This window comes from Gossypium raimondii, chromosome 5 (genome assembly GCF_025698545.1).
Source record: "Gossypium raimondii isolate GPD5lz chromosome 5, ASM2569854v1, whole genome shotgun sequence".
NCBI classification, from domain to species: Eukaryota; Viridiplantae; Streptophyta; class Magnoliopsida; order Malvales; family Malvaceae; genus Gossypium; species Gossypium raimondii.
The window spans coordinates 1,032,168-1,047,118 of NC_068569.1; the positions used below are offsets into that span (position 1 = coordinate 1,032,168).

The following is a 14,951-nucleotide window of genomic DNA, read 5'->3' on the forward strand; positions in this document are numbered from 1 at the left end:
AATCTGAATGTACTTTTCTTTTTCACTTTGGCGCATGGATTTAACAATTAATCCACTTTTATCCTTAAACTTAAAATATATAAAAGTTTGATAATTTAACTAATACGATATAATCTTAAAAGTTCGATTTAACCACTTTATTTGAACCGTTATATCCATCAATTTTGATTCATTTTAGTCACATCATTAGAATATTAACATAATTCAAATTAAGGGACAAAAAGTTTCTATTTGCCAAGTTCAAAGATTGAAGTGAAAATATACAAATATCAAAGTGAACCTAACTGCAAAATTTAAGGACTAAAATTATATTATCCCCATACATTACAATTAAATTCTTATGCCAGAAGCATTTTAATTTAATTAAACAATAATGAATTATTTAAGAAAATATGAAAACTTATAAAATTAATATAAATGAATGAATTAGCAATAGGAAGCAAAAGGAACAACTGAACCCTGTTAGGTTGAAAGTTGACAAAAACAATAATATGATTTTAACAAAATTTCCCGACGAATACAAGTTGCACATAAACACAAACTTCAATCAGACGGAAACGTCTAATGTCGACACGATCAAGCAAATATGATTTCTATATATGTAAAAAGAAAAAGAAAATGAAAACATAGTTCCCTTCCTTTCCTTGTGCTGTGTACATTCATGCCAAGCAGCAGCACATTTACGAACACCCTATTATTCCTCCTACCACTGCCATGCAAAATGCAAAGGAAACAAGAGATGCCAACAATAACCAGATTGTCCAAAATCATTTTGAAATTTGAGGGTTGAGTTTTCTGCTTCGTTTATTTTTGTGGGATTTGCCCCTTTGGTTGAATTTTTGCTGCCATTGACCGTAACTCATTTGCTATCTCGGTGAAACTCGGTCTCTCTGGTAGCTCGGATGACCAGCACCTCTCCATCAATGATCTCCATTCTGGGTCACAGCCTTCTGGAACCTGTGGTCGTAGTGTATTACTTACGATACCACCTGAAATGAATTCATTTCCATGCTCAGAAGCTCAAAATGATAAGGTTCAAATAATCGAATTCACAATTACATTTATAAATAATGAAATTACCAATAATAGCCCCGTAATGCAAGTCTGCATATGGTTCCTCTCCAGTGAGAAGCTCCCACATAACAATACCGAATGAGAAGACATCAACCTATATTAGAGGGAATAACAATGATTATATACGACATAAAATGGTAGAGGGCACTAAACTATGAAGAATGTGCAAATTACAAACCTTCTCCGAGACAAGACTGCTACTGCCGTTCAGAAGCTCTGGTGCCATCCATGGAAGGGTTCCACGGACACCACCTGAGATAAGGGTTTGACATTTCACCTTAGATAGGCCCAAATCTCCAACCTGGTACCAAAAAAACAGTTGTGAATGAAACTGAAATATCATTAAAACCAATAAGCAAATCGAAGAGAACTTTTAGGTATTAAGCAAAGAGAAACAATCTATGACAGTAACCTATTAAAGTGTGGTGTGTCATGCAATTACCCATTAGTCAGCATCAGCCTGAGCTAGCTACTGTTCTCAACAGTTGATCAAACAGACAAATAATATACCACAAAACATAATTTTAGTTTAAGACAGTCAAGGTCTGCAACTTGAGATTAAATGGGATGTGCATATAAGTACTCTTTGCACGATTGAAGGTTAATAATTCCATAATAATAACTTTAAATGTCACTTCCTTATTCATATTATCAGAAATTACTCTTAAAGAGCTCAGGAATACCAAACATTCCCTGCAAAAACCTCAAGACAATTATGCCAACAAAAAGTACTCAAAGAAAGCATACTTGTCCAATTAATATCCAATGTGAATCTATAGAAATGACAATTTCATCTTAGGATGTTTGGAATAATTTGCCACCGAAGAGCTGGCACCAGAATGGATTGCAAGCAAAACTCAGGCCTGAGCACTAACCTTGCATATTGGACGGTGAGGATCTCGAAGATTGACAAGTAAGTTGTCACTCTTCAAATCAAAGTGCACTATATTCTTTCCATGCAGATACTCCATTCCAAAGGCAACATCCATGGCAATCAAAAGTCGCTTACGCTTATCAAGATTCCTGGCAATAGCAAGTCATCCAATATTATTTATAACCAGAAAAATTATAGGAAAGGTTATACAGTATAGCAAACAAAACAAAAACTTTTAGTACTTCTCATTCTTCTGTAAAGCAGTTCTTAAGGAACCATTAACCATATATTCTGTCACTGTTGCCACAGAGCCACCAGGACCATCGAGAACAACACCATAGAATGCCACAACATTGGGATGATGCAAGTCAGCAAGCTTAATTGCCTCATTCCAGAAATCATCAATCTAGTCAAATGAATTCACCACAGTACAAGCTATTAGCAAGTGAAATTACAAAGTGGAACTAATATGGATAAATAGGAAATTGCAAAGAGAAAATAAAGAGCCAAACCATGCGCTCTTGTTCAGAAGGTTTCCCTGCAAAACATCTATCATTGATCCGTTTGATTGCTACATCAGTACCTCGCCACTTCCCATGATAAACAGTACCGAAGGTGCCAGAACCTAGTTCTCGCAGCTCTTCAAGGTCAATGTTTTTTATAATCTGAAAATGTATATAATTAAATTCATGAGCGAAAGGAGTTAACAAAAAAACAAACATCACATGAAAGCAATGATTCAACCTGCAAGCAACCGATGCCATCTGAAACTCGAAAGCCAAAATTTGTTCTGTCTGGTTGTTTGGTCTTGATTTCCTGAGTTAAGAAAAAAAAAACAAGATGTTCAATGAATATATCTGCAGAAGGCAGCCGCAATTTTTTTTAGAGAAGGAAATGGGGAAAGGAGGGGGGGGGGGGTGGGGATGGTGAGGACAATGGGCATACAGATAGAGAATGAAGAGATGCACACCTCAAATTTAGCTTTATGTTGCATTTCAATGTTTCTAGTTGAACCATCTATCTCTTGATTGCCCTCAAAACCAGATGCATCAGTTGCTGCTGGTATGTCAGGAGTGGAAGGGGTAGATGACTGGAAAACAGAAGCAGCTACTCCCTCAGCAACAGCTTGTAGTTCTTTCTTGATGAGTTCCTCAGCTGAGCCATTTGCAGTGAAGGCAACAAGAAGAAACATTTAGTCCATGCATAAAGCGATAAATGCCAATGTTTGTTGCAAACAGAAATCAAATACCTCACCTTTTGCGGACTGTTTTTGGTCTGAAATGAAATCCTTGTTTAAATGGTTTAATGGCTGGTAAACATCATCTTCCAATTGGGCTTTAGATTCCCCAATAATCACTGCCTGGTTCTCTCCAAAAGGGTCTCTGGTAGGTAATCCTTCTCTCTGTGTTTGAATTTTGTTAGGTCTAGGAGGAGGAAATTGAGCATCTTGCCGTAAATTCCAAGGATCTTGATTGCTAAAGAGTGAATCTGAGGAATCCAAGACATCACCACCTCTATTAGATGGTGAAAAGGAAGATCGGGTATTAGCATTCAAAGGAGCAGCTTCAGTGCCATTTAGTACAATCTTCTGCTGAGTCCATGAAACGTCATCCAATTTATGTGCCGATTGAAGACCAGAAAATGGAGGGTTCCCATATTGAACTTCAAGGGAATCCAAGTTTTGAGCTCCAACTTTGGGTTGTGAATGTGTCACTACATTATCCAAAATAACTATCTCACTGGAGTCTATTGGTTTGTTAAAGATATTATCCAAAGGCACCTCTCTCCCTGCTATTTGTGGAGATCTCTCATCCAAGGCATCTTTTCTGGTTTTGTAAACAGGTGAATTACCCTGCTCATTGCTTATCCGAAGAGCATCCATCATCCCATTAATTGGGATCAGACGATTAGGGTCTACAATATCCATTTTGGAGACAGCAGGAATATTGCCATGATATTCTCTGGAGGCTTCAGCCACTTGCTGTTCAGAAGCTTGAATGCCAATTGCCCCAGGATGTGGAACATCCTGTTTAAGCTGGTATTGAGTCGGCAAAACATACTGTGATTGTAATTCACCTGCCATACCCATTAAACCCTGACTTGCTGGAATTCTAGGATGATCGGAATTATCAGTTCTACATTCATTTTGTGCATCAAGACCTTGAGAGAATCCAACTGCCTCTGAATGAAGTCCTCCAACTTGATGATCAACGTGACCAAGCTGTCGAAACCCAGCTCCTTGTTCAGCAATGCCATCCCCTAATGCTCCAGATACCACAACCCTGTTTACTGGTGAAATTTTCATACCATCTTCTGGACGCAGACTATGATAAGTTGAATTCGTATTAACCAGAAGTGTTCCACTGCTATTTCTTGTATCCTTTACCAAAGGATCAGAATGTGCATGAGGCAATGCCTTCTGACACATACAGCAGTCTTCAAGCCTTGAGATCTTCTCAGGAGTAGTTGCTTGGTGCTGAGGCAAGGATCCATCTGACAAGAGAACATGCTCAGTTTGTGGAATACAATGCCAGGCATAACCTCCTCCAACCATTGCGGATGGAATCTGGGCTTGATAAACATTCTGGTTCCGTTCGACAGGAAGCTGAACTATCTTTGTACCAAAAGCACTTTCACCAGGATGACTCTCCAATGGAATTTGTTTGGGTTGCAACAGTGGCTGAACCACTGCTGGTCTAATACCAGCATGGGAAGCGGAGGGAGTCATTGTCATGTGCAAAGCAGGAATGAACTGATGAGCGGTAGCATTGTCACAAAAATGCTGTTGGCTGAATACAGAATCAGTATTGCCCACCAACTGGGGACTTGAGTAACCCATTTGAGGTGCAAGATGCACATAATCAGAACGGTTCATAACATCATGGCGAGGATCAATATATGCAGATGCATAGTGTAGCGGTGAATCATATCTCACTTGCTGCGGTGCCGAAGTGAGGGGCATCGACCTCTCTAACTCAACCTCAGGTTGAGAAGACAATGTTTGTGGAGGAGCAGATTTAACCACTGGAATTCCTAAATGAACAGCAGAAGCATCTGGATAAGCAGCAACAGGATTAGGATCCGGAGCCATCATTTTTGGACCAGTATCATGAGAAGTAGCTGAATTCCCTCCGGGTGACAAGATGTTTGACGGTGGAGGCCCCCCAACATCAACCTGACCAGCACCAATGCTATCAACAGCCTCAGTCCCACTAACATCAGAATTCCGTGTTGAAGCAAGACTTGCCATGCTCTCCTTCCGTGTGAAGCCACAAGAAGCTCCTTCCACAATTCCATTCACTGCCTCAACATATTTCTGCCCATTGTCATTTAAATCCCCAAATTGAACCAAACCAGAAGGATCGAGCTCCGAAGCCGAAAACAAAAATACCCTTAATTTAGCTGAACCATCTGAAGACCTTTCAACCACTTTGTCATACTCATCCATCATATTATCTAGATCATCCAAGGAAGAAATGGACACCAATGCATCAAGATCCTCATCAGGAAGCTGGTACTTAATAACCACAGGTTGCCCATAAGCATCCACCATTTTTTGCACAAATTCATTAAAACTCACATCTCTCCGAAGACTAATAATCCTTGTCTGCCCCCCAACATATCGCAACACCCCATCACTAGGTCTAGGCAATATCTTTCCCCCAAAACTACACAAAATCTTAACCTTTTTTCCTGACACCGAATCACCCCCGCCCTCATCACTCACCTGATCAGCCCCACTGCCATTGCTTCTAAGTCCTAAATTTGGTTTATAAGTAAACCCACCTGACAATTCATTATTCAACTGATCAATCTCATTACCACTACCCCTGTTTCCAATATTTGAACTCTGTCCAAAACCTGTTGACGCAATATCATTACTCGCCTGATCACTCCCATTCCCACAATTTCTATTGCCCAAACTAGGACTAAAACCTTGCCCAGCTACCACATCATTACTGACCTGATCCACAGCATTACCAACTACCATATTGCTCAAATTGGGATTATAACTAAACCCAACAACCGGGTTTATACTTGGACGCCCCACTGGCACAGGCACATGCATAGGCATGGGCATGGGAGGCCTCCATGCAGGGGCACCCGGTGCCAGGGGCACTGCATTTGCATACCCTAAACCTACAAAACCAGCATTAGCCATAGTTGCTGGATAAAAGCCAGGCATGGTACCAGGACTTCCAGGCTCCCGAGATGGGTTGGGAAAGAACCCTTCAATATTTCTACCACTGACATTACTAGTAGCTGCAATGCGGGGCTCTTCAGTTACAGTTCTAGCTACATTCAATGGTCTTAGATCTTTTGGAATTGCGCTGTGATCAAATGCCATAATCTAGAACACAGGATTCAGCTAAATGGGATATAAGCTTAGATTAGTGCAAATCAAGTGCGGAAGAGATAAACGTAGGGTTTTGGTTTCTGGGTTTTGTTTATTTCCTTAAAAACATACTAGAATTCACATAAAATCTCTGAGAAACAGAAATAAAACCTCTTTTACATAAAAGGGTATTTTCTAAAAGCAAAAAACAGAGCTAAAAAAGAAGAAGAAAATATTAAAAAAATGAAGACTAATAAGTACCAGATTCAAGGGTGAGAGAGAGAGAGAGAGAGAGAGAGAGTTATGGGAGTAGAAGAGACAGAGAAACTGGGTCGGCGGTGGTGCTGGGCCGCCTTTGATTCAGGGCATTTTCAGCGCTTTCGTTTAATCGGTTAACTCTCCTTTTGTCTCTCAGCTTCCTATCTACCTCTCTTTCTCTCAGGAAATCCAGTCTTCTGGGTTTTATTTTGTTTTGAAAAGAAAATTCACCACGGCCCTTTGTTGTTGTTGTTTTTTTCCCTTTTCTGGGGGTTTTGATTTTCTCGAGAAAACCAAGGGGATTGAAACTGACTGGCAGTGACCTATTCTTTCTTTCTTTTTTTCCAAGTTGCGAGGGGTAACGAAAGAGAGAAAACAGAGATTAGGGGTGACGGCACGTGGATTGTTTCATGCAAATTTTCGGTCAAAATCGTAGGATGATTTTGATTTATGAGAATAAAAGATAGTGACAAGTTCAATTTCTATATTCTAGATTTTGGTGGTGGGCTCTGCCTTTTGATCCATTTTCCTCCCTCCGATTTTTTTAATTTAAACATGGTTGATGTTTTTTTTATATTAAAACATAATTACATCAAGCATCTAAATATATTTCCATCTAAAATTTTAACAATGATACATAATTTATATTAAAATCTCAATTTTATAGTTAAATCACAATTTTATTTACTAAGTTTTCTTTAAGTTATTATTAACTAAAATATCTCAATTCTCTAGAAGAAAATGTCAATTCTTAAATATAAATGAGTCCCTCAAATCTTTGAAAATTCCACCCAACTCTCGTATGCAACCTGGGCTAAAATCTATACATATTATTACGTGGCAAATTCATACTATTTAACTACTTTTCTTTTCATTTTTTGGATTAAAAATGTTGGATGACTATTTCTATTTCACTAATAAAATATAATCAAAGCTAAGGATTTAATTCAAATTTCTTCATCCAAATACTTTTTAATTTCAAAACTAAATTTAATCTTGTCTTCTATGTCCAAGAAAAGAGAATAATATATTTTATTACTTACAAAAAGAATTTTCAATTTCTAAATATGTTTTTTATTCTTAAAACATTTAACCAAAAAACATAAATTAAATGATAGAAAGACCAATGGACCACAGAGGTTCAATGCGAATAAATATAAAATCGGCTTTAATTATATAAACCTTAGCCATCTTTTGTAATATATAATTGATTATTGACATTTACGTTATAAGTAAGGAAAAAACCTTTATAATAAAAATTGTTAAATTTAAATTTAAATTTCTGATATGTTTTAAACTGTTGAGTTGTTTTGTGAAATAAATTTAATCCTATATATATTTATATTTAAATCATATATAATATTAATCCACTAGACAGACCAAACGAGATGTTGGGGGATGCAACAACAATTCCAGCTTTTCAGTTGTTTATTTTCATTTGACTAAAGCCATTAATTATGGAATTGGCTGTGGTTATTATTTTATATGTACCTTGGGGAACAGTTTATTTTTTTATTTTTTGAGGAAAATCGTGGACAGTTTGTTAGTTGAAGCTCTTTTCTGTATTACTTCTTGGAGTTATTTTATATAATTAATAATAAAATTTTAATTTTACAAATAAATTAGAGAATATCACATATTCTTTTCATGTTTGGGATCATTTCTATTAATTATTTCTTAAACTTTTAACCAATTTTAATTAATTAATTAATTAATTAGCAATAAAATAACAATTATAAGTAAAAAATGTAATGAAAAGTACTGCAGCACATGCATTTTATTATTATTTAAAGTTGGAGATTGAAAAATAAAATCATACCTAAAAGGTTGTTTTCCAGGGAAACCGCGTCTTTGTTATTATCATATAAAATTAAATTAAAAATAAAGATAAAAGACAAAGACACGATAAAATAATAATAACTACTCCTATATGCAAATCCACTTTGAATAAGATAAGGTTGCTCGACTTTATTGATGCAAAGTTTCCAAAGTACACTTATCTTTTGTCTTTCTTAGCATACAATTCAAAATATAAATTATATTTAATATATTTAAAATATATAAATATTTCTCATTAATTATTTGACCATGAAATCATTAAAAATACAAGCTGTTATATATTTTAAATTTTTAATTATATGAAAAATAATTTAGTAAAACTCAATGTACAGTTAAAAGTGACGTGGGAGTTGCAATTTCATGTTACACTTCAATGTTGATAATTAATAATAGACTAAAGTTATAAAATAAAATAAAATAAAAAGTATATAATAAACTAAAAAGTAATGAAAGAAAACTCAACCATGTGTAAGAGGATGATTAAAATTAAAAATAAAAAACAGAACAAACACGTAGAATGACAATACCTGAATTACTTTTTCATTACCGTGTTAATCTCGTCGATGATAGACAAAGCATCAAATATAGTAAATCATGAATAAATGGACCGAAAGTGATATTAGTTAGTAAATCTAATGGTATTGATTGAGACGCACATATAATATATGGTCTTTTTTTATGTATTAGATATTAAATGTATGTAAAAGCTTGGTTTGGAATGTCTTTCACTAGTTTTGGTGGGACATAAAGTGCTTCCTAGAAAGTTCGCTAGAATCAATGAAAGATTTGAAACTTCACACGTTTATGCTATCGTTTCGGTCTATCACACTGACACCATGATATACATTGGTCTCATGTTGGTTTGCCCTACATTATCCAATTCTTACGTCACTTGAAGAACAAAGGATTATTTGATTTGAAATGATGAAATTTTGCTACCAGTCCTAATAAGAATAATGTTGCTTTAATGATGGAATTTTGCTACTAGTCCTAAATAAGAATTTTGTTTGTTAGTTTACTGTTAGTTAGTCAGCTATAATATAACTTAGTTTTAACTAACTCCATGCAAGTTAAGCTATCTTGAGTGTTTTTTATCCATAAAAAACTTTGATATAAGAAGAAGTTACAAATAAAAGGAGTGTTTTTTGTACAACTCTAATACAAATGAAAATTTTTCATTTACGTCATTTAAAATTTTAAATTAATAAAGTTAAAATTATACTTTGATTTTTAAAAATAATAAAAATTAATTTAATTTTTAAAATTATAAAGATAAGGACTATTAAAATAACAAAATTATATTTTTACTATCGTAAAAATTACAATTTAATCTTAGCCTGCCCTAAATTTTTTTCTAATTTTGTCCTTGATAGAAAGTGAATACATTTATCAACAAGTCATAATTTGGGTTTCAAAATAATCAAAGTTTGTTACCATAAAAGTACAAACATTAAAATTAACCAAATTAAAATATAATAACTAAATATGCAGCAAATTTTGAATATGAAATCTATCCTCTACAACATTGGCTTCAAAATTATATTTACGGTGTATTTTTATTTTTACAATAAAACAAACATACATCTTGTTGGATAGAATGTTAAAAAATTCAATCGATTGAATATTAATATTTTTAACAATTTAATTTTTAAGCACGTTTGATAATCAATCATGAAACTATTAGATAGAGTTTTTTTCTAATAAGCATAGAAAATGATAAGTAAGATTATTTTATTTTATTTACGATTATATTATCATTTTATCAAACAATTTAATTATATTTAATTTTAAATAAAATATCAAACATATTTTATAATTTAAATTTAACACTTAATTTTTCAATAATTATTTTTTTAATTTATCACACAAATTACAGAAAAATATCAGATTGCATTGGTGAATGGAAACCAGAACCTAAATTGAATTAACAAATATAATGAAATTATTATATACAAATAAATTTAACAAAAATAAAACACAATAAATTCAACACAAGAAAACACAATAACCCATCAAAGGCCTAAGCACGTTGCTTTTTTCCTTTTTACGTGTAAGCCATGATTTCTCTTAAAGTAGCAGCCGAAGGAGATCGTGGCAACCTAGATGTAAAATTTCTGTTAGGAAACTCATTAATTTGACTATCTTCACCTCCATTATCGAAATTCAACGCATAACTCGACGGATTGTATTGAAAATCTATTGAGCGTCGTCTTCTGTGAATAAAATTATAATTAGGATTATGGTTACGACGGTAATTAGGAAAATCATGTCCAATACGAGTAATCAAATTACGACATTTGTGTTTAAAAGTTTTAGGACTTGAAATAGGAGTTGAGTGAGGAGTAATTGGCACACTCGAGATATGTTGATTGTGGTCATGGTGGTTGTGGTGACGGAGCCATTGAAGAGAAGATTTTAACTTTTGCTTTAAAGATGGATAAATTGATTCGTTTTCATTGCTCATTATTTTATCTTATATTTTTTCACTTTTCTTATAAATAAAAGAAAGAAAAACTTTTATTTATATATTTTTCAAAAATGGTGGAAATTGAAATAGTGTAGGGATAAGATAAAATTACCAAAAATTGTACGAATCCTACGTAAATAAAGGAACAATTAAGAGGTTATTATTTGGAGAGTTAAAACTAATGTTTTCTGTAATTTTAGGGAAAATTCAGTGTAGATTAAAGATTTTACTGTTTTGTGATTTTGTAATTTTAGGGAATATTTCTTTATTTAAATATATTGTATTTAGCTTGAAATTCGATTTCTATAACTAATATGATTTTTCAGTTAAATAATAAATTTTATTTTTCCATTTTAAGCACAATCATAAAAATAAAAATATATATAAAGAATAGTTTATTATTTAAATTAATAGTGAACTTTAAAAACAAAGTAATGAGAGATTTATTTAAAAATAGAGATGCTTTTAAGAGTAATTAATTATATTATTGATATTACATAACAATTCTAAGTCTTTTTAAAATATTGTTGATTAATATATAAAAACTCGGATAAATAAATGATAATATATAATTATCATTATTATTATTATCACAAATCTTCCGCTTTTTTTCCGTCAAGAAAAGCGATTACGTCTACCGGCTGCTGAAAACAGGCTTATCAAGCTGCAGTCTGACCAATAATTTAAATATAAATATCATTAATGATCATTTTTAAAGTCTGACTGAATGGCTTTTCTGTTATACAAAGAGATTATCGTATTACTAATCATCTAAATCAACCCAAAATCTGTCGTGATAATGAAATTGGTTACTATAGAAAAGGGATTAAATTCAAGGATAAGATATGTATTTAAATTTAAATACAATAGTAACAATGAATTACGAAATAAAAATAATTAAATGTATATCTAATCAATAATTAAAATCTATTAAAATTATTTATATTAGATTATAAAATTAAAAATTAAAAATTTATTTATACTAAAATAATTAATTAAAAATATAAATATATATAAAAAGCTTTCGATCGAGTTCGAGTGAATTCGCTCGATCTTTTGATGGCAAATGTATCTTATTTTATTTAAATGTAATAAAAATATTTTTTTTAGTTTAAATAGTAGATGTGGACAATCGGAATCGCATATTAATTTATATAATTTTATTTTATGGTTTGACATTAAATAAATGTTGCATGTGGATGGCTTGGAACCATTTTAAATAACTGGAAACCGACAAAATATATGGAATAAAAGCTTATTAGTTCAAACTAGAAAGCCAAACTTGAAAATAAAATTTGTTCAAACTCAATTTATTTACGGCCATATTCGAAAACTTGATTTAAACTCTCAGATAAGGAGTTATGGCTCTTATTTATTTGAATACTGTTAAAGCATTCAAGCAACTGCTTCAGCAGCAGTGGAGACCTTCTGGAGGACAAATATAGGATCTCCCACTTTAACCAGCTTTGCCTTCCCTTCAGTCAAACTTTCCTTGCAAACCATGTTCTGCCCGAAATAGATCTGCAATTCATCAGAACGTACTCAAAACGGATCGTTTGCGGGTGAGAGGGCATTACAGCAAAAAAAATGTTCCGAATTTTCATCTTAGTGGTCTTACCTCTCCTTGTTGTTTCTTGTCCGGTCGCAAGACCTTACCGGACCTGTATTTCATAAGAGTTTCATTCGGCTCTGGACCAGCAATTGCGGTGTCTTGATTGATTGTAGGCACCTGAATAATGCACCATCATCTTTTTAAACATTAACATGCTTAAGCATATGATATATAGTTATTAATATCGTAAGATACTCTATATGTATAGTTCAATACGATTCGATTCACAATCAAAATCACTAGGTATCTATATAGAGAACTGGTTTTTAGCATTGAATACCTTGAAATCCATTGCAATTTACAATATTCTTAAGATAACAGTACTTCTCGTAATATAAGCAGAAAATGCAGAAAGGGTAGCTTTTATACCTTACAGCGGGAGCATAGTCTCACGCCTTGAAATGAAAATTGGCTTATTTTAATCTCAGTCCATAGGTCTTCGGAGAACGGTTCACAGCCGTCAACAAGGATGCTATAATGAGCACAAAAAATTATGTAATAAAGTTGTAAATAATACAGAAAAAGAGTAAAGCAGAGGTGATTAAACTTAAACAAATGTTTTCCATTGGAAATAACATGAGAGAATATTGAAATTTAGAGGATTAACTGGATCCTGATGAAAGGACATGCTAAATAAAAACCAAAAGACATGGTATGAGCCTGAGAAAGGGGCGAAAAAAGTACTTGGGTCTGAAACGGTTCATGGGTACAGGCTCCTTCAGAAGCTTGTTCAGTTCGTCCAAAGATCCCTGCAAGAATTTGTACTTATAATATCAAGTTTAAGCTTTGTTAATTTATATTGATGTCATCATCATCATCATCATCATCATCAGTTATGAAAAAAAAAACCATTGTTTCCAAAACTAACCTGAGATACTAACATGAAAGGGAACATGTCAGAAAACATTATGGAATACCCTTGAGCATACACAGGATTCACAGGCCTAGTTTCTGATGCTGCATTTATTAAATAATGTTGTAACCAAATTGTTAGCCATATAAATTGGAGACTTAAAAACTATCTTAATATGCAAAGCTATCACAACATGGCTGTAGAATTTATATAGTTAATTGAAATCAAACCAACCTGCATTAAAACGAACCATCCTACTGGGTTTCCCGAGATAATTTGTAAACCATTTTGAAGCCTCATCACCCTCATCTAATGCAGAGCCGGACCACTCCCAAACTGAAACACCATCAGACACTTTTGGTGGTTTGCAAAGAGAAATCTTGAGTAAATCCATTCCGGGTGCTTTTATTTCTGCGAATGAAAGCATATAATGGTCACGACTCATGAAAAATAAAAGGAAATAGGAAATCACAATTTGAATGCTTTAGACAATTTGCCTGCATAAAACAAATAACTCATACTAAGATTTCTACTATTAGAGATTTGATAGTTTGTCTCATACAAATAATTTTGCCATGTAAAAACACACTATTCTGTTTAATATGAGCATTATATAATGCAATATCTGCAGTAACTAAGTTGTCTTAAAGATTAATGAGGTACAGATAATGATGAGTTGGTTTACCCAAATAGGAGGTCTTGGTAGGTTCCCAGCCCTCTGAAAAGGCCTCAGCTGGCAGGTTCACCTCAACTAGAGCAAGCTTTGGTTCAACCCTTTGAGTATATGCCCTGCCTCTCTGATTCACAACAAGCCATTGCCGATCCCATCGAAACCCTGTACATGCATCAACAGAGGAACATAAGAAATAAATCAGCCATGCTTGCAAGTTAGCCATGGAGAATAAATTGAACAAATTGACAGATGGTTGAGGCAACTGGATACGCCAAATCAAGCTAACTACACTGTTTAAGAAAATCAAGAATAATTCCCAAAATTACATAAAAAAAGTGATCCAATATAACAAGCACTGTAGCTATCACTTAATCATAGTTATTGTTTCTAATGTTATTTGGGTTAAGCTAATGAACCAGTGATAAGACAGAAAACTATGACTGGGAGTGAGGTTAAAAATTTTGGGAATAGCACCAAAAAAAAAAAGCAATAAAAAATAAAAATGAAAACCAAAATTTCCTTGTAAGTATTAAAGCTGGAGTTGCAGAGAAATACATTAAGACAGTGTTAGCAAATGAAGTGCAGGTGAAAACACCATAATATAAGAACAACAAGGCTAATAATTGATAAATATAAAGCGCAGAAAAAAACTCACAGCCGGGACCTTGAAGAGATGGAAAAAAAAGGAGTACCAGTAGGAGTGAGGGGTGCATGTGGAACAGAAATTCCACGGCATGATTTTACGGGATAGATAAAGATTGATGATATCTTAGCATCAGCAACAGCAGCAGCAGCAGCAGATGATGCATCAGTCTTCTCCATGCCTCTTTCTTCTTTCGGACAAAGAGACAATCTTGAGTTTCCAAGCAAAAACAGGTAGTCTGTATGTTTAAGAAGTCTTCTTAAAAACCACTGACTTTGAACCACATGAATTCATTTCCTTTACATGGAAACTTCCAAACTGA

The 14,951-nt window shown here is 33.6% G+C and overlaps 2 protein-coding genes across 2 annotated transcripts; both read right to left on the minus strand.

Annotated features, from left to right (window-relative positions):
• Nucleotides 1-435: 435 nt before the first annotated feature.
• On the minus strand, nucleotides 436-6,959 carry LOC105767688 (hypothetical protein). Its single transcript, XM_012587263.2, has 9 exons — nucleotides 3,203-6,959; nucleotides 2,919-3,103; nucleotides 2,693-2,764; nucleotides 2,461-2,613; nucleotides 2,191-2,354; nucleotides 1,950-2,097; nucleotides 1,253-1,375; nucleotides 1,081-1,168; nucleotides 436-989 (listed from the first exon to the last, which is right to left on the minus strand). The coding sequence occupies exons 1-9, from the start codon at nucleotides 6,294-6,296 to the stop codon at nucleotides 805-807; spliced, it is 4,212 nt and encodes a 1,403-aa protein (XP_012442717.1). The 5' UTR covers nucleotides 6,297-6,959; the 3' UTR covers nucleotides 436-804.
• A 5,132-nt stretch (nucleotides 6,960-12,091) lies between these two features.
• Nucleotides 12,092-14,876, minus strand: LOC105767690 (uncharacterized). The gene is made up of 8 exons (XM_052631169.1): nucleotides 14,679-14,876; nucleotides 13,999-14,148; nucleotides 13,548-13,724; nucleotides 13,329-13,417; nucleotides 13,145-13,209; nucleotides 12,830-12,932; nucleotides 12,467-12,577; nucleotides 12,092-12,369 (listed from the first exon to the last, which is right to left on the minus strand). Exons 1-8 carry the CDS (start codon nucleotides 14,806-14,808, stop codon nucleotides 12,244-12,246), a joined length of 951 nt encoding a protein of 316 aa, XP_052487129.1. The 5' UTR covers nucleotides 14,809-14,876; the 3' UTR covers nucleotides 12,092-12,243.
• Nucleotides 14,877-14,951: the final 75 nt, after the last annotated feature.

Bases quoted from the DNA above. Each gene is read 5' to 3' on its own strand.
- LOC105767688 (XM_012587263.2), bottom strand. From the start codon at position 6,296: ATGGCATTTGATCACAGCGCAATTCCAAAAGATCTAAGACCATTGAAT. The intron at 2,355-2,460 runs GTTTGGCTCTTT...TCATTTGACTAG, and splicing joins CTTCTGAACAAGAGCGCATG to ATTGATGATTTCTGGAATGA. The intron at 990-1,080 runs GTAATTTCATTA...AATTCATTTCAG, and splicing joins GCATTACGGGGCTATTATTG to GTGGTATCGTAAGTAATACA.
- LOC105767690 (XM_052631169.1), bottom strand. From the start codon at position 14,808: ATGGAGAAGACTGATGCATCATCTGCTGCTGCTGCTGCTGTTGCTGAT. The intron at 12,578-12,829 runs GTATAAAAGCTA...TGCATTATTCAG, and splicing joins GACTATGCTCCCGCTGTAAG to GTGCCTACAATCAATCAAGA. The intron at 12,370-12,466 runs GTAAGACCACTA...GATGAATTGCAG, and splicing joins ACAAGAAACAACAAGGAGAG to ATCTATTTCGGGCAGAACAT.